This window comes from Hyperoodon ampullatus, assembly GCF_949752795.1.
Source record: "Hyperoodon ampullatus genome assembly, chromosome: 20".
NCBI classification, from domain to species: domain Eukaryota; kingdom Metazoa; phylum Chordata; class Mammalia; order Artiodactyla; family Ziphiidae; genus Hyperoodon; species Hyperoodon ampullatus.
Window position 1 is genome coordinate 5,325,509 of NC_136933.1, and position 25,387 is coordinate 5,350,895.

Sequence of the window (25,387 nt, forward strand, 5' to 3'; positions counted from 1 at the left end):
CTGGGAATTGGGATCAGGGAAACTGGGCAGTATCTGTGGCCATGCCAAACGTCAGCAGTGTGACTCTGGACAGTTTCACATGTACGGTGAGGGTGTTGGAGTAGGATGAACTCCAGGGTGCCCACCCTACCCTGCTGTCTCGGCTTTTCAGGCCTCTTCATACGCATGGCCTCTGGCACAGTCCTTATTCTTTGCTTGGCAGGAGGAGGTAAGATGAAATGAATTTTTGGGTTAGAGAAAAGCATACTGATGTGCTGGGGTGTGTTTCCAGGGTGGTGACATTACATTTCAGCTGCTGTAAGACACCTCTGTGTTAGCTCACTTTCACAAGCTTGAGAACTTTGGCTGCATTTTGGTTTGGGGTTTGGAATTTGAGGATATGTTTGTTTACCTTTGTGGGCTCACTTGTGGTGTGGAGCGGTGGAAGTGGCCTTTATGAATTTCCTCTACCCTACATGTAGAAAAGTCAGCAGGAATCATGAGGGCTCCTCACTTTACAAGGTATAGACTTGCAAAGAAAGTGATACTTTAGTCTGATTTTACTTTTTAACTGTCTAAGTAAAGCCATTGAACTCAAAAATCAATTGGATATTGCTTATAAGTCTTTTTACAAAACTAACCTGTTTCCATGTACTGCAAAAGCAATCCATGTTCATTGCAGAAAATGTAAAAATAAGGAAAATTACATGATTACCTATAATTTCCCAAAGACAACTGCTATTAACATTTTGTTAAAATTTCCTGGAATGGTTTTCTGCACACCTACACCTGTTTTAAAAGAAATTAGTATAATACTGTAATACTGATTTGTAAACCTTTTTTGTTAATGGTAAACTTTTTCCTATTTTACTAAATATTTTCTTGAAGGATTTGATCGGAGTTTGGATTTGGGAGCCATGTAGTATTCTAGTGTGTGGTTGTATCAAAATTTCATTTAACCTATTTCCTACTGTTGGCTATATTGGGTGCTTACAATATTTTGCTAATATGAATCTTTTTTTTTACATCTTTATTGGAGTATAATTGCTTTACAATGGTGTGTTAGTTTCTGCTTTATAACAAAGTGAATCAGCTATACGTATACATATATCCCCATATCCCCTCCCTCTTGCGTCTCCCTCCCACCCTCCCTATCCCACCCCTCCAGGCCGTCACAAAGCACCGAGCTGATCTCCCTGTGCTATGCGGCTGCTTCCCACTAGCTATCTACCTTTACGTTTGGTAGTGTATATGAGAGAGGCATGAATCATTTTTGAAGATGTCTTTTCACATAAATTCCTGACAATGGAGTAGATGTAGTTCTGATTTGTCAAATAAAGAAAACTAAAGCTGGATTTCCGTTTTTCAGGGTATCAGCCACGCTGTCGAGCATTTATGAGAAAATGGTCACCTATACGCTTTCTAAGGTCGATTGACATGGTCACCCCAAAGTTTTGGGGAGATCTCCCCCACTGTCACCATCACTGGATCTGGTACCGGGCTGCTGGCTTTTTCACACACTTAGTGTCCTGCTTAAAAACCAAAGCAGTGGATTCATCTTGTCTTTCTCTTCTCTTGATTCTCTTTTAGCCTGATGAAGTCCTCCGATATCGATCAGGATTTATTTACAGACAGTTACTGCAAGGTGTGCAGTGCACAGCTGATATCGGAATCTCAGCGCGTGGCCCACTACGAGGTAAGAAAGCTTCTCCCACTTAGTGTGTCAAATGGAAGCAGGAGAAGCCTGGGTCCAGGCTGTGGGACTTGAGGGTGCTGCTTTCTGGACCTGGGGCAGATCTCGAGAAGCACAGGGCTTGAGCCGGCGAGTCTGAGATCAGGCCAGGACAGATGTGCACGCGTGGGGTTGGAGAGAGCGCTGGGGATGTCACTCTCAGGCCCCTGGCTGCTCCCCAAATTCTGCTTTTTTCTTTGTCCCTCAGCCCCTGGGGACCCAGTGGGCTTTCTCTACTGGTTAAATCTGTCATTGCTCATCCCTGAAGTCCCTTTCAGGGACACAGCCCAGGTTTCATTAGTGCCAGCTTCTCTTTCCTTCTCTGACCCCGAAGAAAAGCTCAGAGGCCCTTTCTTCATCACTGGAGGGAAACATAGCAGCATCAGTGGTTCAGCACCAAATTCCTTCCACCTTCTGGCTGCTGCCCCCAAAAGTGTTTATTAGCGAGAAGACATCCCCCCGCAGGGGGATGCCCAAGTTTTAAAGCCCGAATACTCTTGAAGGACATAATTCATCGGCTTTGGCTTTTTAGGATGGAAGTTCAAGTGGCTGCTTTTTGATCTTTTATTGGGAAGAGAGGAGAGAGGTCGACCAGTTTCTGAGGAGGGAAAGGTTGGGGGGGTCACGCGTGGAGAAAAGGGGAGCCTGGGCCCCCAGATGCTTCTCAGGGCCGTTAGCTTTGCAAGAGAACATATACCAGCGAGAACGTGAGCTTTCAAGGGCAATAATTTGTAAGTAATTTTAGCTTAGAGGGCTTAGCCAGCAATTTTCTTTTTGTCTGACAAATGCCAGTTGTCCCTGTCACTCACCAAACTCCTCTGAGCCTCAGATTCCTCCGCACACGAGGAAAATAATAATAATCACATGCACACGCCGAGCGACGCATTCATCGGGTCATGTGTAATCCTCAGGGTTCTGTGGTGACCAGAGAGACCCCTTGAAATAGCATTTGTGAAAACACTTCAGAAGCTGTACAGTGTGGCAAACGTGCAACATTACATTATTGCTCGTTATTAACTCCGTGGCGTCAATATTTGGATGAAGGCAAAGAAAACTTGCTCTTCAGAGAAAACTTTTAAAAATCAGCCTCTGTGAAAAAAGTCAGCATGTTCTTTTGTCAGTAGGGGGCTGAGTGGAAGAGGAAGGAAATGTGGATGCAGAAGAATGATCAAAATGGAAGATAGCCATCTTTTGAAATTAAGAATTTCTAGGGCTTCCCTGGTGGCGCAGTGGTTGAGAGTCCTCCTGCCGATGCAGGGGACACGGGTTCGTGTCCCGGTCTGGGAAGATCCCACATGCTGCGGAGCGGCTGGGCCCGTGAGCCATGGCTGCTGAGCCTGCGCGTCCGGAGCCTGTGCTCCGCAACGGGAGAGGCCACAGCAGTGAGAGGCCCGCATACTGCAAAAAAAAAAAAAAAAAAGAATTTCTAAATTCTGTAGATGTTGCTTTGTAAACATATATGGTTTTTATTAATTCCATTTCCCCAGTGAAGGAAAATCAGGGAATTTGTTCCTGCTCTGAAATTCCACAGCCTCCTCTTATGTCCTCCCTTTATTAGACTTTTTGGGTTCCATTTTTAATCATCTTACTAGATTCTTGAGACCAGAAAGAGAGTTTTATTCATTTGATCTTCCATAATTCCTGGGACAGCATGTGCCCATCAGAGCTGTTCAGTGAGCTTTTGTTTACAAAAATAACCTGGTGACACTGTCCAAACACTGCTTTGTTGTTACCTGAGTTAGAAAAGTAATGTCAGAAAATCGAAAACAACAAAAAAATTTTCTTAAAGGAAAAACATCTTAGCTGCTCAGTTACGGGTTTAGTTATTTGAACTCAAGTCTTCCTGTTACCACACTGGACCAGCTGTGGCATAACTTAATTGTTTAGAGGATGCGTTAAGATTTGTTGCGTGTAGCGTAGATGAGAGGGAGAAGAGAAAGCAATCAGAGCAGATTTGCAGTTAACCCAGTTACATATCATCAGAACAACATGAAATGTGTCCCTGTTAACCAGGGATGGGAACTCTGGGCAAGGGTTCATCCCCTGCTTCCAGGTAGAGGTGGGTACTTGCTTCGGGGGAAACACACATGCAGAGCCGCTGCGAGTGCGGAAAGGGTGTAGCTGGGACTGAGCACACCTTGTGTGGTCTCTGGTCTTCCAGCTTCGGGTGGAGACGTTCTTCATCTCTAGGAGGATGGCTCCTATCAGATGATCTCAAAGGCCATCTGAGAACTGGTATTTTCATGCCATTCATCCCTCCCCCCACACCCCCACACCCCCTCTGCTGAAATTGCACATAGATTGGGTCTCTGTGAGTCCTGTTGCCAAAATCTGACCACTATACACCGCGGCCGGATTAAATCTCGGAGACAGAGTTTTGGGGGAAGTAGAAAGAAATAGTTTTATTGCTTTGCCAGGCAAAGGGGGCCTAATGCCCTCAAGACTGTGTGTCCCACCCTGGTGCGGGTAGTGAGGGGTCTTACGGTGTTCAAGGAGCAGGGTGTGGTGAGCACGTGGACATCCTTCTGATTGGTCGGTGGTGAGGTGGGTGGGAATCAGCATCCTCAGCCTTCTGGCTCCAGCCGGCCTAGGGTCTGTGTGTTTGTGGGCAGCACACAGTTAACTTCTCCCACCTGTTGAGGGTTTCAGTATCTGCAAAACAGCTCGAAGGACATGGCTCAGAATATTATTTATAGTCCTGGAGGAAGAACTAAAGGTCCTTGACTTTGTTTAATGGTTAAAGTATTGTTATTTGTCTTGCTTGACCATTTTCCTTTCTTTCTGCATTTTCTTGCTTCTCTGATTAAATTTATTCTTTGACTAACATTCTCCTACAGACAAAGAGGCAGGCGGAGGACATGGGTGGGTGTCCATTCTGGGAAGGTCTCATAGGGTCCAGCTCCGTTACGGTCCCAAGACCAGTCAGTTCATTGAAAATAGGGCTACGGTTATTCTCAGTGCTCTTTCACTGATTTATTGCTGGAGTATGATTTTACTCTCAGTTTGACCAGATCATATTCCCAGCCTCCCTACAGGGCAAATCAGTGGGAATCTTCGGTGTATTTTCTGCATGCCCAGCACTATTAGCGTTTGATATTGCAGGCGGTTCTGGGTTATGTGAGGAATAGTCCCTGCCTCCAAGAGGCTCATAAACTTCCTTGGAAAGGAAAAGCCATGGCTAGTTCAGTGTGGTATCTATGTGTGTGATACCGAGAACAGGCTCTGTAGATTCTGCTCCTAAAAAGAGGCTGATCTAACTTGATATAAACAGAATGTTCATTCTTCTGCCCATTGGACTGTCTGATGTATATGCTATGTGGTGCTGTTAATTTTTTAGATCTTTGCATATTCCAAATTCAAAAGGGTGAGTCATCACCAAGAGCTATTATGGTCAAGAGAGATTTTTGGGGATGACATGAGTTTTCGAGGTTTCAGTGGATGGGTTAAATTTAGAGGTTACTAGAATAAGAAGCCTTGGAATCTCCAAGGAGGCTGGCCTGGCTGGACTGGAAGATTTGTGTTGGAGAAGAGAGGCTGGCAGCACCTACAGGTAGGGTGGGATCAAGGGGTAAGGAAAGGGGAGTCTGGACTCTTGTGAGGCTCTTAAGTATTTGAGAGTGTAAAAAATCATTGTGCATTTCTGAGTGACAGCCCATCGATGGTGGTCAAGATGTATTGTTGGGAAAAGAACAGCTCTTGATATGACTTTTGCCCAGAAACTAATGTGCCAGTCCGCTGAAGTTGGAGGAAAAAAAACAAAGCAGACGTGTAATGGCTAATAGCTTCATGTCCCATTTAAAAGCCTGAACCTTTGTACAGGAGGACACAACCTAATATATGTCTAATGGACCAAACCCTTCCATGCTATACTTTTAAGATCTCTTTTTACATATGAAGTCCTGGGCTGAAAAAAAGGGGAAACATAAAGACATTATTGTTTTTCTTACTTGCTAAGCATTAGTAACATGTAATGTTTCGGTGGAAAATATAATTAGATGTTGTCTCTGCTCACTGGTTGAATAGTCTGAATCAATAGAACAAGTAGACACAGACACAGAAGGGAAGAGAAACTTTTCAAATGGATATGCCTGAATGTTACAGAGGTTAGAACTTGTTTCCCCTTGAGGCCATGAGGGAAGGGCTACTTTTCTAAGTGTAGGAAGAAGAGGATTGGAAGACTATGAGAACTGAAACCAAAAGGACAGAAAGATTATTTTCTGGAGTAAAACTAAAGGAAAAAGATGAATGATCAGATCTAGCAGGGGAGAAGAAACCCTTGTTAGGCAGACCCAAGGGAGCCAGCCATCAACGGGCCAGCCCCGATTCCTTGCCCGTTTTGTGTTACTTTGCCGGCTGTGTAGTTAATCACTGCTTGTGAAATCCGTGTCTCAGAGGCACCTCCAAACAAGATTGCAAGCTTCCTGAGGGCAGGCCAGAGTCATGCACTGTGTTTCTCATTTATTTCCACAGCTTGGCCCCTGGTTGTTGCTCATTGGCACTTCGAGGGTGATGAGGAGGTTGCGGTGGGGACTGGCAGGGGGAAGCCATGGGGCAGGTGTAATGGAAGCGTTTGTGGGTGCACCAGACGACGCGATGGTGTACGTTCGGAGTCGCTCTGTACTCTCGGAGCAGCCTTCAATGTAGAGGAGACAGTTCTGCAGTTATAGGAAAGGCGGTTCTCTAAACTGATGGGGAGCTCTTCAGACATCTCTGAATCTTGTAGTAATGTCAGTCCTGGCCCTATCAGTCCCCCCGGGAATGTCAGAATCTAGCGGCAGGTGCATTGGGCCTGCAGGGGCATGCTGAAATGGATTTTTCAGTTTCACCTGTTTTGATGGCCTTCCAACAGAACTCTGCCTTCCTTAGCTTCTGTTTAAAGTGGGGAATAGCTGAAGGGCACTCTCTTAGCCTCTATAGGTCCAATAGTGAATGGGGCATAAGTGTTTCCTGGGTAGAGACAACAAGGTAAACATGAGGTCTCCAGTATATGCTGATTAGTGTCTTGACTTTTTGGTGTTACCAATGTCTTTATTGCCTTCTCCCCTTAGTCCCTCACACCTTCTTCTCCACTTTGCTTCTTCCTTTTGCTAATTGCCTGAGTAAGCATGCAAGCTGGACAACTCCTGGCATATGTGTGAGAGTTGGGGGTCAATGTTGTGTTGTGTTTCTGCATCAGTCCTGCCAGGTACCACACTAACTGGGCTTGAATATCGGCAGGGCTCACTGTATCCTCACACCATTCGCTTCTTTCCTGGGTACCACCAGTGATGTGCTCCTGGAGATGCAAGTACTAACTGTGTGAGGACAATAAAGGATCCTTATTGCAGGGTCCTGTGGAGATGCCTCCTTTGCACTGTACGCTGAGATTTGCTGTTTTCGTCTCTTCAGATCTCTTATAGTTATGACATGCTTAATTTCTCCCAGATGCTCTTACTACAATTATTGGTGCATCTGCCCAGGCTAAAGCAATTCTTACTGCCTTTCCTCATGTCCCTGATTGCCTGATACTCTTCAATGTCTGTTTCTTGACTAATTCCTGAAGACTCTTGAGCTTCTGTGAAATTTGTTCCTATTATGTTTTTCTATTGTTTATTCCAGCAGGTCTGGCCAGTTTACCTTTTATCACTTATTATTAGTCAATACAGTTTACTGGAACATAAAATAAATGATTAATAGAGAAGCTACAGTGAAGTAGACAATACCAGGCAGAAGAACACACTCGACTCGGGACAACACAGACATTGACCAAGAGCAGTTGTCAGACGCTGTGCTTACTGCTCTTTGGTTAAGATCAGGTGGTTAATGAGTTCTCATTTGCTGAGAGCATATGACATCACACAGAGGACTTTAGGAGCCAGGCCACACTCCATTGGCTGGAACTCAGTCACATGGTGGTCCCACTTAACTACAGGGGAAGTTGGGAAATGCTCTTTCAATGTTTAAGGAGATGAAAGGGGTGCAGTGAACACACAGGATCATCTCTGCCGTGTCAACCCCTTTGGTCACCATTACATTCTCCCTGAGGCACGTGGAACACATGCATCCCATCTCCATGGGAACAGCCTCCAGGTGCTACCCAGTCACTGCCTACAGCTCAAATGTCAGGATCTCCAGTAGGGGAGTGGCTTTCTCTATCAGTTGTGGATGTGAGTCCTTTTGGTTCAGCCACCAACGAACAAAAGAGAAATGTCATCTCTCCCCCTCTTACACTTTAGAGTGGTGATGACAGCAGTAATGTTTTTCATCTGAAAAAGGAAGAAAAGAAGGCAAAGAGTAACCACTAGCCCATAGCAAAGTCGACATCCTGCAGGGCAGGCATTGGGAAGTTTCTCTTTCTCTTTACCCAAATAGATTCTGATCTTCCCCTCTGGGAGGGACTTTTTGTTCATTTTCCCCAGTGATCCCTGGCTCTGCCCCCAGAGTTCTTCCCTGTCCGTCCATGGTCCTCCTTGACACACGTGAAACGGATCCTGGGTCTTCCATCCTCCTTGGGGACCACCAGCACTCACAGCCCACTTTCTGCCTGAGATTGATTTAAGGTTTGGAGACTATTCAAAGCTTTTCTAATTCCAGATCATAACAGCTTTAGTAATACAATTCTCTCAGTAATATAGAAGGCTTCTGATTTGTTTCCTTTCAGAAAGCTCCTCATGTCACAACCATACAATGTTTCCCAGACATAATTTCAAGGCTGTTTATTATATTGCTTCCTCACTTCTGTGCCTCTATTTTTCAGTTTCATCGTGGCTACCTTGAGGTTATCTAAAATGGGTGGAAACGCGGGCCTCTCACTGTTGTGGCATCTCCCGTTGCGGAGCACAGGCTCCAGACGCGCAGGCTCAGCGGCCATGGCTCAGCGGCCATGGCTCATGGACCCAGCCACTCCGTGGCATGTGGGATCTTCCCAGACCGGGGCACGAACCCGTGTCCCCTGCATCGGCAGGCGGACTCTCAACCACTGCGCCACCAGGGAAGCCCCTTTCTTAGAATTTTAACCACTTCCTCGTGCAGAACCATCCAGTTCTAGCACCATAAGCTATGGAGGCAGGTCTGCCCTCCAGGGTACTATAGGCAGTAGCTTTGCCCATATTTTGTCACTGTGTATCCCGGATCTGCTGTATCTGTACCCTCCCCACCTAACTCTCCACCTGCTAAGCCAATGCCAAATATTTGGTGTCTTGTTATGGGAGAACCCCCATTTCTATCTTAGACCAGGTAGGCTAACTGCAGTCACAAAAATCTCAGCATCTTAGAAATAAAAATTTCTTTACTGCCTGCGTTATAGCCCATTGTGGGTTAGCAGATGGGGTTTTGTACCACGTAATTATTTAGGACAAAAGTTGACAGAGGCTCCACTGTCTTTGCTCCTGACAAAGATGATAGAGCCATCAGTTGCTCTGAGTATCAAAGTCCAGCTGACATTTTAGGGACCGATGGGCAATGTGGGTGACTGTGCAGGACATTTTAGGGGCCAGGTCTGCAAGTGACAACACCATATTCACCCACATTCCGCTGACCAGACCTCACGCCTATGTTTTCTTCTGACTTCATGAGGAGCTGGGCAACCAGTGTGGCTTAGCTGGGTTCCCTGGAGGAAAATGGAGCCTGTTTGGTGAACATACAGCACTGCCTCTGTGCACTGCATGTGTGTGACACCAGAGGGACATTGTGACTAGGACCTGCTGTGGGTTCGTTGGGGATGGAGGGGGGCACGTGGAGAAGAAAGAGGAAGAGAGGAAAGGCTGTACATCCCCAAGGGAGTGCTCTTGACAAACAAACATGTAAAAAACAACTCTGGGAACTTCCCTGGTGGCGCAGTGGTGAAGAATCCGCCTGCCAATGCAGGGGACACGGGTTCGAGCCCGTGTCCGGGAAGATCCCACATGCCATGGAGCAACTAAGCCCCTGCGCCACAACTACTGAGCCTGCACTCTAGAGCCTGTGAGCCACAACTACTGAGCCCACGAGCCACAACTACTGAAGCCCGTGCGCCTAGAGCCCATGCTCCACAGCAAGAGAAGCCACTGCTCGCCGCAACTAGAGAAAGCCCGCGCGCAGTAATGAAGACCCAGCACAGCCAAAAATAACTAAATGTATTAAAAACAAACAGACAAACAACTCTGGCAATCACGTGTCTGGGTGCCCCTGTGAAGTTGATGCCTATTTCATTTCCATGATGTGTGGAAAACTGAAGCCAACATGTGTTGTTTGTCTGAGACAAAGAAATACAATGCTATCAAATGAGGATTTTCTCTCCAACTCCTCCGACTTAATTGGTCAAGCCCAGAGATTTTCCATTTGGAATTTGGAGCCTGTGTTCTGAGCGGCATGTCTAACTGGGAGGATCCCCCTCTGCTCTGCCTTTTTGGGCCCCGCCATCCGGTCTCCCAGGCTCTGAGCTCTGGGGGGCCCAGGTGGTGAGTGGCCTGCCTACCCCACACTCAGGGGCTCTCCATCTGTGGGCAGAAGCTGGGGATCTGTCCTTGGTATCTCAGCATCTTCTAAAGATGGATGTTTGGGAGAAATTTCTCTTTGCTCTCCCTTATAAGAAAAGGTGTTCTTCTGCTTGAGAGGCTGCTTTATCACAGGCCCTTGACTCTGATCTCGTTTCCTGCTTTGCTTTATCCACCAGATTTATGGCCACATCCAGCAACAGGATTTTGTGTGCACATTTTTTGCGCTCACTTTACCTCTGGATGTTATTTTCTTTCCCCTTGTTTTAATTTAAATCTGTACCTCTCAATTATTTATTTCATCCTTTTGCGTTAGAGGTGGATGTATTTTGATATGTCTTCTTAAAGTCTTTGAAGAAAAGAGCAGGGGATAAACATATCAATATTTAATCTTTTTATTTTTAACATTTTATTCATTTTTTTTTGACGAGGGGGTAAATTTATATGACTCAAAATTCAAAAAGGGTGGAAGAGTGTATAATGTGAAAATTCTTCCACTTACTCCTGTTTCTCAGCTACGCAGTTCTCCTTCTCAGAAGAATCCTGGGTGACCGATTTTCTTTGAAATGATCTATGCATATTGATGCAGCTTAATTTTTTAAAAAAAATTTATTAGAGTTGATTTACAATGTTGTGTTACTTTCTGCTGAACAGCAAAGTGTAACAGTTATACATGTACATATATCCACTCTTATTTAGTTTCTTTTCCCATAGAGCTCATTACAAAGTATGGTGTAGAGTTCCCTGTGCTATACAGTAGGTCCTGATTAGTTACCTGTTTTATATATAGTTGTGTAAATATGTCAGTCGCAATCTCCCAGTTTATCCCTCCCCACCACCACTTTCCCCCCGGTAACCATAAGTTTGTTTTCTACATCTATGACTCTATTTCCGTTTTGTAAATAAGTTCATTTTTTTTTAGAGTCCATATATAAGTGATATCATATGATTTTTGTCTTTCTCTGTCTGACTTATTTCACCCAGTATGACAATCTCTAGGTCCACCCATGTTGCTACAACTTAATTTTTCCTTTTCTTTATTTTTCACAAACGGCAGCAAGCTAGCCCCTCCACTTTTTTTTTTTTTTTTTGCGATACGCGGGCCTCTCACTGCTGTGGCCTCTCCCGTTGCGGAGCACAGGCTCCAGACGTGCAGGCTCAGCGGCCATGGCTCACGTGCCCAGCCGCTCCATGGCATGTGGGATCCTCCCGGACCAGGGCACGAACCCATGTCCCCTGCATCGGCAGGCAGACTCTCAACCACTGCGCCACCAGGGATGCCCCGACCCTCCACTTTTTGTTTGTTTTAATTGTGGCTTAGATTCTCATGATATGAATATACCACAGTTTGTAAAGAAAAAAATTACTGAATTGACTGATGACTCCTTGGCAGGCTCGATAAAACTCTGGTAGCAGGAAGATGCTCCTGGCTCCTACTGAATGGTTATTGACAGTGACAATTTTTCTTCCAGTTTTCCGTTCCCGGCATTCCCTTGAAAGCATACGCATTTCCGACTTCCGAGTCATTGAGCCATCTGGGCTTGTTGATTTTTTTAAGATGTTAGCAGACAGGGGAATCTTGAAGGCTAATGACCTAAGGAAGTGGGTTGGAGTGTTGCTGTCAGCTGTGGTGTCTTGCCCACGTTTCTTCTGATGCTTGGAGAAGATGTTGAGGGCATCATATTTCCCTCCCTCTCTGTGATGTGAGCATTTAATTCGTTCCTTTTAGCTTTTACTAAGATGCTTTAATTTTTTTTTTTTATTATTTTTTTTTTATTTTTTTTTTTTTTTGTGGTACGCGGGCCTCTCACTGTTGTGGCCTCTCCCGTTGCGGAGCACAGGCTCCGGATGCGCAAGGCTCAGCGGCCATGGCTCACGGACCCAGCCACTCCGCGGCATGTGGGATCCTCCCAGACCGGGACACGAACCCGTGTCCCCTGCATCGGCAGGCGGACTCTCAACCACTGCGCCACCAGGGAAGCCCAGATGCTTTAATTTTGAGTGGAATGTTTCTAGCTTTGAATTCCATCCCTTTCCCTGAGGATCATACAAAGGCATAACTGTATGTACTCAGGCAGGATCCCTACCACCTTCAAATTGCCCCCTCCTGCCTGCAGCCCCCTTCTCCCTGCCCCATCCTTCAGGTTTCCTGGCCTCTGGGCACATCTGTGCCACCACGATGCTAGCTGCTGGGAAGACTCTCCTGTCCACACACTCTACCGACTCAACTATAGAAACAGTCCCGCCCTCACCTTGTAAAACCTACAGGCAGATGGAAAGTTTTAGATTTTACTGAGAAAATAGGAAAAATAGAGCAAAACTCTCTTCTATCTCTGCCCCAAATATTCCTCCTTCTGCTCTGGCCTTGCAGTCCCAGATGTTGCCTTTGACTTGGGATGTTTCTCCACCTTCCGGTTCCAGAAATCCAACCCATCCCTGTTTTCATTAATTCCTTGTAGCTCTTGACTTACTGGGTTTGGCCCTAAATGATACCTCTCATCTTACTCCCCAGTTTTCTGTGGCCCTAAAGCAGCCCCTGTGTTTAACCTGGGGAATTCTATGGGATTCCGTCACTTACTTTAAAGCAGCAAAGCAGCATCTTCTTTTTCCGCTTTGTGGAAACATTCATACTCCTTCTTGGCCCACCTGCTAAATTCCCCAGTTTGTAGCTGTGGAGTGAATTCACTCAGTTTATCCTCAGAGCAGGCAGAGTTTGCCTGAGGTAGGAAAAGAGCCTCCAGTGTTCTCAAGGTCAGAGACCTGCGTTGTAAATATAATCCTAGCGATGTCACTTCACCCGTCCAGAATTTAGTTCCCCCTTCTGTACTCTGAGAAAGTTAGGGGTCTTCTTTCTTTTACCCCCATTCCTTATGCCCATCTCCCCTGCATCTGCACAGGTAACCATTTTATTAGGGTTGACGTATTTTTTTATTTGTATATGGTCTTTGAAATGTATGTTGCTTTGTGGGCATGTATATTTTATTTATTTAATTTTTTGTTTATTTTTAAAATTAATTTTTATTGGAGTATAGTTGCTTTACACTGTTGTGTTAGTTTTTGCTGTACAGCAAAGTGAATCAGTTATATGTATACACGTATCCTCACTTTTTTAGATTTCCTTCCCATTTATGTCACCACAGAGCACTGAGTAGAGTTCCCTGTGCTATACAGTAGGTCCTTATTAGTTACCTATTTTATACATAGTAGTGTATGTATGTCAATCCCAATCTCTCACTTCATCCCACTCCCCCTTGTAATAAAAAGCCAAAATATGCAATCTTTTTTCCCTCCAATCCTTAAGCTTCATTTTCATTACCACATCTTCTTTACAAAGTGCTCTAACATTCGTTATGGAAACTTTTATTGTTTTAGGTGCTCCCATGGTAGTCTTCTTTGATCTAAAGAAAAACAACATTTTATTTTCGTAAAAGAAAAGTCATAGTAGATCCTCCTTATTTTGTTAGTGACATGTCTAATCCCTGCCCTATTGGCTGTTTTGCTTCGTGTCTCCTTTTCAATCTATACGGTGAGCCAGAAATGTGATTTGACTTGCACCCTATCCAAATCCATATAATAAATTTATATGATAATGAAGTTCTCCATGTTGAAAAGCTGCTTTAATCTGTGTCAGTGTGCAAAGAATTCATCAAGTTATTTGGCTTAGGAACTGGGTGTAGTGGAAATAATTCAAAGCTGGATAAAACTGAGGGCACTAAAAACGCATGGTATCCCTTGGCTCTGGTACTTAAAAAACCCAGGTGTCTTTGGAATGGCTTGGCGTGCCTCAGATGAGACATGGGTGTGTGGTATTTATGTGCTGGTTTTGTTGAAACAAAGTTTGGAAGTTAATCTGATGTCACTGGGCTTCTATGACATTTAGAAATTTTCTTGAAATGTTTTCTGGGTGAAGGAATAAGAAGTGATGTTTACTACCTTAGCATCTTAGAGACCAAAATGTGTTTGCCCAGGAAAGCGGTCTTGTAGCTAAAATATTAATGTGGCAGAGCTACACGTTCTCTGTTTAATAAAAATGAAGGGCCACTCCGGGTGGTAAGGACCAGGGCTATCCCTTCAGTCTCTGGAAGACGTGAAACACCAAGTGCATAACTGGTTTCATCCCCGCTTAGCCCGCCCAGCGTTTTAGGGTTGACTCCAGAATTCAAGAGGGTCTTATCCTCTGGAAACATTCATCTGGGAAACTGCAAGTCTCTTAAGCTTGTTTCTGTGACAGCGGTGGACAGAAGGCACACTGGTTTGTGTTCTGATATTTAGGTCAGCCAAGTAGTGTAGGATTTAAGAGGTGGCTGACTCACTGCAATTTCTGAACATTTTCTTCTAAGTCTAGAACCTGGTGATGAACCCCCTGATGTTTGTCTGCATTTATGCTCCCAATATATTTTTTGAACATCTACACTGTATAAATGCACCATAATTGATTCCATTTTCTTCCTCTTCGGGGATCCCTAGATGAAAAAGACAAAGCTCTTGCACTCATTTGGATAGAGCGGGAATGACACCCGTACAAATGAGAAGGTGTAAGGAGCATTAGGGAAGCGCAGGTGTGTGTTATTCATTACAGAGATTAGGGTGACTTGGTTAGAAAGAAGATTCAGTTGGACTTGTCCTCTATTTTTTTTTTAATTAAAAAAATTTTATTATTATTTTTTTTTACATCTTTATTGGAGTATAATTGCTTTACAATGGTGTGTTAGCTTCTGCTTTATAACAAAGTGAATCAGTTATACATATACATATGTTCCCATATCTCTTCCCTGTCCTCTATTTAATGAAGTGTGAAAACTAAAAAACTTCCTGTGTCTTTTCTGTGGACTAGATTTGTACATATAATATATTTAATAATTAAAAGGGGAAAATATGGTTGCTTAATAGAAGAACAAAGCCCTGATTATGGCAGCACATCTCTGAAAATTAAGGTCACTCAAAGTCACATTCAGGGAACCTTGCTTTTCTGTCCTTGGATACTTGTCGTGTGTGATCATGAGGAAGTACATATCCATGTCTTTAGGAAATAAAGTAAATTCAAATGCCCTGAATTAAAAAAAAAAGAAAGAAAGAAAGCAAAACCCTGACAGTGGTGCCCTGTGTCTGCTTCCCTGGAGGTTGAGGTTTGTAATTCTGAGATTCCAGGGAGTGTTGACACACTGTTGACTGAACCGTCCGGATGCAAGACGTTTAATGTTCCTCACATTTGGCACATAGATGTAACCCTGGGGTTCTACAAATTCTTTCACTTTTCAAAATTTTTTTAATAATTTTTTTTTTTTTTTTTTTTTTGCGGTACGCCAGCCTCTCACTGTTGTGGCCTCTCCCGTTGCGGAGCACAGGCTCCGGACGTGCAGGCTCAGCGGCCATGGCTCACGGGCCCAGCCGCCCCGCGGCATGTGGGATCTTCCCGGACCGGGGCACGAACCCATGTCCCCTGCATCGGTAGGCAGACTCTCAACCACTGTGCCACCAGGGAAGCCCTTAATAATCATTTTTAATGCATCTATTTTGGCAGGTATAAAGATGAACCATTCCCCTTTTCTGTGTTAATAAAAGATATTTTTATGGAATAAGACTTTAGATCATTAAATTACTGTTTCTCAGACAGGAGTCATCAGATCCTTAAGAATTTTGTTCTTGTGGACACTTGAGAATTTCTTCTTTTACTTGTCTTTGAGACACATTGCATCTTAGAGCCCACTCTTCGATTACTCTTTTGGGGGCTTAATAATTTTAAATTGCTTTTGTGTCAATGATCTCCAGATTTGGTGAGCCAATGATTTAGATTATTAAGATGATCACTAGATTGACGGATTTAACAATTGATTTTACCTATTTTCCAAGTACGTTGGTGGTGTTTTTCTTTTATACTTTAACATTTTGATTAGCTGACTTTCTTTTGTGTATTCAAAGTGAAAATCACTTAGGGACTTCCCTGGTGGCACAGTGGTTAAGCATCTGCCTGTCAATTCAGGGGACGCAGGTTCGATCCCTGGCCCGGGAAGATCCCACATGCTGCGGAGCGACTAAGCCCGTGTGCTACAACTACTGAGCCCGCGCGCCTAGAGCTTGTGCTGCGCAGCAAGAGAAGCCACTGCAATGAGAAGCCCACGCACCGCAACGAAGAGTAGCCCCAGCTCGCGGCAACTAGAGAAAAGCCACATGCAGCAACAAAGACCCAACACAGCCAAAAATAAATAAATAAATTTATTTTTTAAAAAAACCAAACCGCTTAGGAGAGCCTTCAGAGACCTCAGGAGAAAGCTCCAATAGTGAAGGGAACAGATCTGTGAATCTGGAATAAAGAAAAAAACACTTTGTTTCCATTCTTATCTGACTCTGTTTCTCTCTTTCCCCTAGATATGTCTCTGCCCGTATATAAGAGAGAGAAACAGAAACAGGGTTTGATGATCTGTTTCCTATCATCTATCTATCTATCTATCTATCATCTATTGAGGGACAGAAACAGACAGACACAGAAAGGGAGAAGCTAGACTAGATGGTAACAAAGGTAATTGAGCCAACTGAAGAGAGTTTGGTTTGAAAAAAATCCTTCGAAATGGTAGAAACAGTTTAGAAACACGGAGTGGGGAAGGAGGTAGGGGGTAGAGGTGGTCTGTGCAATAAGGTGCCTCTAATTTTAGCCGCTATTTTATTCACTGATAAAACACTGTGTTGGCCCAGGATGAAACCCTAGGAAGCAAAGTTGAGGAATAGCAGCAAGGCAGTAAAGATAAGGGAAAATTAATCTCAGCAGAGTGCTGCTTTGGTAGCGCAAGTACGAATTACCTTCTTTGTCAATGAAGTTTTCCTGTCAGAGCCAAGAGAAGCTGGGAGGGACTGGGACTACGAGGGACATCCACGGGCGCCTCTGTGGCTCTAAAACAGCCCAGGTTTATGCCGCATGTGGAAACTCAAGGCAGCTCTTAGAGGTAGAATCAGTCAAGGTATAGAGATGCTGATTAGTTTCTAAGTGTTCTCTTCTGCTTTTCAGCAACGTCTTTTTTCAGATAGTTGCAACAGGGCTTGAGAAATAAGATGTCCTGCCCTCTGTGGGTTCTCATGCATTAACAGCTGGGGACCAGGACCTTGGAACCGAGCCCTACAGGTTGGCAAGACCACATCCCACTGCGGGGCTGCATGAATATTTGCCAGGGGAGAAGAAGGAGGAGAACAGCGGAAAGTTCTGTCTGAGATGTGTGGGGGGCATTACGTGCAGATCAGGCTCTGAGCGGACCTGCCCCGGTTCATGCTTGGATTTAAAGTTTTTTTTGCACAGATTCAGAGGAGGCAGGGGAATGAGCCATGGACGGATCCCTCAACCTGTTGTAGAACCCCCTTCCCAGATGGTAGCTGAGCCCTCCTGTCTCCCTGCTCTGAAACTGAGGGGGGCAGTCGAGACCGGGGAGGGGGAGAAAGGCTTGGACCACTGACACCTTCCCTTAGGAGCTCACCCAAGGGACCTGCCAGTCTTCCTCACATCCTTGCCTGTTGCAGACCTGGCTCACCCCTTGGAGGGCTTTGGCCTGGACTTCGAGGTCTTAGCCTGTGTCCCAAGGCTGCCTGTTCTCATGTAGTTGCCACAGACCCGTCTCACCATGGAGGAGGCTGCAGGTGAAAAGTGTGGGCTGGCCGACCACTCCCTGCCTGATATGCTTCCCTACCCAGGCTCTTTTTTTTCCCCGATACGCGGGCCTCTCACTGCTGTGGCCTCTCCCATTGCGGAGCACAGGCTCCGGACGCGCAAGCTCAGCAGCCATGACTCACGGGCCCAGCCGCTCCGTGGCATGTGGGATCTTCCCGGACCAGGGCACGAACCCGCGTCCCCTGCATTGGCAGGTGGACTCTCAACCACTGCGCCACCAGGGAAGCTCCTGTTGTTTTCTTTTTTTTAAACACTAAAGCTGATTTTGTTGTTTGTTTTTGTCGTTGTTGTTTATTTATTTATTTATTTGGCTGTGCCGAGTCTTAGTTGCAGCATGCGGGATCTAGTTTCCTGACCAGGGATCGTACCCCGGGCCCCGTGCATTGAGAGCGTGGAGTCTTAACCACCGGACCACCAGGGAAGTCCCTTGTATTGTTCTTTTAAGGACTATCAAGTGGTAGATATGGTGATTTTTCCCTAGTCCTTTGAGGAAATTGCAGTTCAGAGAGGTTAGGTAATTTGCCCAGGTGCAGTAACTGGACTCTGTTATGTAGGAAATTCCGCAAATACCACCTTCCTTGGTCCTGTCACGCTGTCTCCTTTCTCTGTCTGAGAAAAGTCAGGTGACAATGCAGTTGAGTCCAACTGTGTTTTCTTCAATTCAACAAGCATGTACTGTGCTCTTAGAAAATGCTGGGCACTGAGCCTGGGGCCCAAGAATACAAGGATGAATGGTGGTGTCTCTGTGATTGCCTGGGGGCTCCCAGAGAGCAGGGATGGATGTGTGAGTGATTGTTATACATGTTAGGTCGCCCCAAGGGTTAGGTCAGACCCACCCTGACCCCTGGACAGGTGCTGGGCTGTGTTTTGGTGGGTGGGACATGATGGATGGGGTGGGATTCGCAGAGGAGAGGTGAGCAGGCTCTGAAGCTTTCAGCAGTTATAGACATGGGAAAAAGGAGGCTCCAGGCTGTTGGCACAAAGCTCCAAAGTCAGAGTGAATACGAAAGGCGTGCAGCCTGGCTTTGCTGGAGAGAGGACCAAGCCCAGTGAGCCTGGAGGTAGAGGTCAGGGGACTGGCTGACCCCAGAGGTGAGGGGACCCTGTGTGGGACTGGAAGACTTGGTGCTGTTGTGAATCCTGCCTGGGGCCAGTGAGTTCTCCAAGCACAGCAGGTGGCTATTTGGCCTAGAACTTCATGCAGCTTCCCAGACACCCAAAAGGAAGAGAAAAAACCAAGATGGCCTTTGACTGAAATGGGCAAGAATTCCAGACTGGATTCGATGAAGAAGCAAAGGCGATACTGTGAAGACTGTGTCAGGCGTGCACATCTAGGCACCTTCTCCCGTCTGGGCGGCAGCTGTGTGGGGCAGCCTGGAACTGAAGGAGACACCATTCTCGCTAGTGCTTTGGAGGCAGCACTGCAGCTCTGAAAGTTTTCTTTCTGTCTTTTTCTAAATACCACGGAGACAGTGATAAACAGCGAGGTGAAATTCAAGGGCGGTGGTTAGCAGACAGCATTGTGAATTGCTCTGTGAATTGCTGATTTAAGCACTTGCTCTTTACCTTCTCCTGAGCTAAACGGCACACAAAGAAACATCCTGAGATGGAATATCAGTGTTCTCATTTTCATTTCTGCGCTGATCTGAGTAAATCCTGCAGGACCATTCCTTTAAAGGGAAAGGTGGGGGAGGGTGGAGGCTGCTGTAGAGTTTGGGCGGGACGGGCAGCGGTGTTGCCATCCCCTCTCACTGCGTGCATCTTGGAGCCCCCCAGGTGCATGCACCACGGCAGGGGCGCGCTCCACGGTGGTGCACGCTGCCTGCCTTGACCCCGTTTCCAAGGCAGGGTTACATATGGCGTGAAAACTTCCCCTTTCTTTATAGCCTTGCCCGCCTCTGCCAGCCAGAGAGAGTGAGGTCATTCTGGGGAGAGGGATCACAGCATAAACCTCTCCATCCCCTCACGCATGCTATTTGAGACTCAAAGTGCAAAGAAAGGGGGGAAAAACAAAGAAAAAGAAAATGTGGGAAAGTCATAGCCATATTTTTAAGTACTTCTTTTGCTTCTCAGGTCCATTTTGTAATAGGAAGGGATGAGATCCTGTGTAAGCGGTGTCTTGTAAGGTACTTGTCGTGATGGTGATTGGAATATAAAGCATCACTTTGGATGCTCAAGAATGCCATTTGTTTGCAATTTGCAGAATGGAGAATGCTCATTATAAAGTATGGGGAGATTTTTATATACAACATTAATGCCATGGATTGTATCCAGTAAATCTGGGGAGAAAGTCTGAGCCCCAGAGCCTCAGCCCTTTAAATCAATACCGCACTCCACTGCTGAGAACAGTTTCCCAATTGATGTATTATCAGTGCAGCCAGTGAAAGCAAAAAGGAAGCCCCTGAGGAGGAAGCAGGTGTGACACTAAATTCTCCCCTCAGCTTAGGGACAGCCGAGGCTCTGAATGGCATCTCTGTAAGTTCTAGAGTTAACTAAGTTGGCTAGAAATTGCACTAAAGAGCCGTCTCTTGGTCTAGTGACCATGGTGTGTCATAAGGGTAGCTTGTACCTTTCAAATGCCTGATGGGTTGATGCAGTGGGCTTTCTATTTGTGTCTTTAGGATTCAGGTGCAGAAGTGCCTCTTCGCAGGAGGGCAGTGCAGGGACATTCACACCATTGGCCACAGCTGCCCAAGAGGTCTGCCCCCAGGTCAGGTACTGTGATGGGGTGCACAGCCATCAATATGGCCCAAGGTTAGGGCTTGCAAGGCAAGGGCCGGGTCCAGAGTAGATTCTTGATTGGACGGTCTGAGGGTGACGATGACGGCAGGATCATGAGCTAGGACTGCTCAGGAGTCCGTAATGAGCAGATCTGGAAAAAGAAGCATGGAGGACTCCTGGTGGCTCTGTCTGGGTTTCCAAGACGATACAAAGTGTTTCTGCATCTGTTCCTTTCTGTTTTCTGAGCTTCCTCCTCTCTGTCAGGATGATGACATTACATTGGCCACTGTCACCCAATCTCCCTCCTGCCCCATCTACAAGTTCTTGTTTTCCCATTAACGTAACCATTGTCACGCTAGAGCCCAACACGTCTGTGATGACAGCTGTCCATCTGGGAAACCAGCTGAGACACACCCAAGGAGAGAGAACAGAGGCTGCAGGGAAGGGAGGTCCCTGGGGCTGGAGACACCCGTGTCCATAGGAAAGGGAGGGTCAGAAGGCCCCAGGGACAGTGCAGATCTGTTTTGTGCCACCGTGTGGTGTCCTGATCCAAACAGCATACACCCCTTAATGAGGCAATAAAAGCCCAAGCAAAGTCCTTAAGAAGAAGCCTGATGTAGAAACCTGACTGTTGCCTCCCAGCAGATAGTGCCTGGGTCACTGGGCTGGTGAAATACTTTGTGAACTGCAGCACAGTATGTGTATATTTCCTCTCTAGGTGCCCCAAGTTTGAGTTAATATCCACAATGGAGGCGGGTCCTGCACTCTAGCGTGTTGAGTAAACACAGTCCTACATTGTGAATCAGGGCAGATCCCAATGCCTCTCTTCAGCTGTTGGTGCAGACAAGCTATTTCCCATCCAGGCTCTTGAGGGCAGTTTCTTCCTTAATGTGTCCTGACCTCCTGATCAAGCTGCTGAGTTTTGTCAGCCCAGGACTGTGTCATGTTACAGACCCACATGAACAGATCAATGGATTTTATTTAATGATATTTATGTTTCAGTTCAAAACAATTCTGTTAAAGGTAAAAATAAAAATGGCCTTTTGACCTCTCCTGAATCAGCCCACAGATAACTAATTCCAGGGAACTTCTCTTCGGTGAAATTGGCCATTCTGTTCAACCGAATGAGAATATAGGAGAATGGGGAGAAATAAGCATGTTTTGTTTTCCATGGATGGAAGACCTTGAGGAATGTACAGATCTGGGGCAGAAAATACACAAATATGTGCTTCTATTATGATCGCAAAAAGAGGGGCAGGGGCTTCCCTGGCGGCGCAGTGGTTGAGAGTCCGCCTGCCGATGCAGGGGACACGGGATCGTGCCCCGGTCCGGGAAGATCCCACATGCCACGGAGCGGCTGGTCCCGTGAGCCATGGCCGCTGAGCCTGTGTGTACGGAGCGTGTGCTCCGCAATGGAAGAGGCCACAACAGTGAGAGGCCTGCGTACCACAAAAAAAAAAAAAAAAAAAAGAGGGGCAAGTCTGTCACACTTTTCCTAAAGGAGGTGACAAGAGGAATCCAGATGGATTGTAATGACAGATGTCACATCTCAGGGGACCCCTCAACCTTGGGGGAAACCTCAGGGCAAGAAAAATGACCCAGATAAAATGGGGTGGTCCCTGTCTTCCCTGACGTGCAGGTTTGAAAACACTGGGGACATTGCTTGTCACAAGCTATTCATTTTACTTGGAAATGTTTGCAAGTGTTGGACTTTTTGTCATGACTTGGAGATGAGATTAAACACTACCAGAGCTTTAGAAACACCCCCCAATGGAAAATTTGTGATGCTTGAAAGGAAGCAGCAAATTTGAAAAAGGATTTCCAGGCTGCTGTGAAGTCATGCTGTCAGGAAAGGAAGGTCAGCCTTAGGCAGATTGGAAAGTCGTTGGAGCGTGTCTTTGGGACTGGTCTGAACTCCTTTAGGGCCCCTTCTGCAGACATGAGGGCTGCCTCCCCACCAGGTGCACATAGCCTGTCCCAGGATTTTTCTCCCTGAGCTCATCTGTCCTTAATGTCTGTACTTGGCCATGAAAGGCAAGGTGTTTTTTTTTTTCTTTTTAAATTAATTGACTTAATTTTTTAGAGCAGTTTTAGATTTACCCAAAGAATTGAGCAGAAAGTGCAGCGGGTTCCTGTATATTCCCTAACCTCTGTGTTTCTCCTACGGTTCACATCCTGAATTGGTATGGTCATTTGTTATAATCCATGAACCTATGATGACACATTATCACCCCAAGTTTGTAATTTACTTTGGGTTTCACTGTTTGTGTTATTCATTCTATGGGTTTTATGTCTACCATTACAGTACCACACAGAATAGTTTCACTGCCCTAAATACCTCTTGTGCTCCACCTGTTCATTCCTCCCTGCATGTAAGCCCTGGGCATCTACTGAGCTTTTTAACCATCACCATAGTTTTGCCTCTTCCAGAATGTCATATAGTTGGAATCACACAGTATGTAGACTTCTCACGTTGGCTTCTTTCACTTATTAATATGCGTTTCAATTCCCTTCATCTCTTTTCATGGATGTATACTATTCCATTTCCTAGATGTACCACATTTATTTATCCATTCACTTACTTGGCAAATTTTGTTGACATCTTGGTTGCTTCCAACTGCTGACAATTATGAATAAATCTGGTGTAAACATCTATGTGCAGGTTTTTGTGTGGACATAGTTTTCAATTTAAAAAAAATCAAGATGTATTTTTTCTGATTATCAAAGTAATATAAGGTTGAAATTGCCAATATATGATCTTCTTCACTTACAAATAAAGTTATATATGGTTCAACATAATATATGCTCATAGTATATAACTCAAATACCAAACTGTAGAAAATTGAAATGGGATTTTTATTATAGGTGAAATTAACATAAGACTATGTTATGCCTCAGGATCCATCCAGACTTGTTTTGCCCTCATACCTAGTCGTAGCTGGAACTTTGTCCACAATCCCAGAGAAGGTGAGCTTTCACTGCTTGTCTTGGTTGGGCAGCAAAACAGCCCTCCTCACCCTGGAGACATCACTGCCCAGCTGTGCAGTGACACTCTTAGCTAGGCCAGTAATGCTTACAGACTTCTAGTTTCCAGAATTGTGAGAAAATAAATTTATGTTGTTTAAGCCCACCGGTCTGTGGTTATGGCATCCCTAACAAACTGATACAGTAAGTGGATGTTTGACTTTTAAGGAAATTCCCAAACTGTTTTCCAAAGTCATTGTACCACTTGACATTCCCCCAGCAGTGTATGAAAGTTCCAGTTGCTCCAAATCCTTATCAACACTCGGTATGGTCAGACATCATTATCTTAGTATTCCAGTAGGTATGTAGTGGTATCTCATTGTGGTTTTAATTGGAATTTTCCTAATAGCAAATGATATTGAGGCATCTTTTCATGTACTTATTTGAGATTTGTAGAAATGTCTGTTAAAATCCTTTGATTATTTTAAAAAATCTTATTGTGTGTTTTCTTATAATTGAGTTTTGAAAATTCTTTATATATTTGCATACAAGTCCCTTATCAAATATGCGATTTCCAAATATATATTTTTTCAGGTGGTGGCTTATCTTTTAATTCTCTTAACTATAGATTTTGCAAAGCAGTACTTCTTGATTTTAATTAAGTCCAAATGGTCCATTTGTTCACACTCTATGGATTGTGCTTTTCATGTCATATCTATAAAATCTTTTTCTGATCCATGATTTCAAAAATTTTCTATTTTTTCCCAGAAATTTTATTGTTTTAGGTTTCACAATTGACCATTGGACCATTTTGAGTTAATTTTTTAAATTAAGTTATTTTTTAAATTGAACTGTAGTTGATTTACAATGTTGTGTTAGTTTCTGGTGTACAGTGAAGTGATTCAGTTTTTTATACATATATGTGTGTGTATATATATATATGTATATATGTACACATACATATACATATATGTACACATATATACACACACACATATATATATCTGAAAAAGTATATACTTTTCAGATTCTTTTCCATTATTGCAACATATTGAATATAGTTCCCTGTGCCATACACTAGGAACTTGTTTTTTATTTATTTTATAAATAGTAGTTTGTATCTGCTAATCCAACCTCCTAATTTATCCCTCCCCTATTTCCCCTTTGGTAACCATATGTTTGTTTTCTATGTCTGTTGACTCTGTTTCTGTTTCTTAAATAAGTTTATTTGTATCAATTTTTAGATTCCGTGTATAAGTGATATATGATATTTGTCTTTCTCTATCTGACTTACTTCACTTAGTGTGATAATGTCTATGTCCATCCATGTTGCTGCAAATGGCATTATTTCATTCTTTTCTTATGGCTAAGTAATATTCCATTTTGTGTGTGTGTGTGTGTGTGTGTGTGTATATATATATATCTATATCTCTTACATATTCTTTATCCATTCATCTGTCGATAGACATTTAGGTTGCTCCATGTCTCGGCTACTGTAAATAGTGCTGCTATGAACATTGCATGTATCTTTTTGAATTAGAGTTTTCTCTGGATATATGCCCAGGAGTGAGATTGCTGAATCATATGGTAGCTATATTTTTCGTTTTTTAAAGGAACCTCCATACTGTTCTCCATAGTGACTGCACCAATTTACATTCTCACCAGCAGTGTAGGAGGGTTCCCTTTTCTCCATACCCTCTCCAGCATTTATTATTTGTAGACTTTTTGATGATGGCTATTTTACCTGGTATGAGGTGATTGAATTAATTTTTATATGGTGTTAGTTGTGGATCAAAGTTCATTGTTTTGTATGAATATCCAATTTTTCCAGCACTTCTTGTTGAAAAGACTGTTCTTTCTCCACTGAATTTCTTTTGCATATTTGTT

The 25,387-nt window shown here is 44.5% G+C and overlaps 1 protein-coding gene across 1 annotated transcript in view; it reads left to right on the plus strand.

The window, feature by feature from the left end:
* Positions 1–1,573: 1,573 nt before the first annotated feature.
* The window catches only part of ZMAT4 (zinc finger matrin-type 4), a gene marked incomplete at both ends in the record, with an annotated part of 203,552 nt that continues 179,738 nt past the window's right edge, over positions 1,574–25,387 (plus strand). The window contains one exon of the mRNA XM_079726554.1: positions 1,574–1,675. Within this exon, the coding sequence (XP_079582680.1) occupies positions 1,574–1,675 (102 nt within the window). The remainder of the gene's footprint in view (positions 1,676–25,387) is intronic.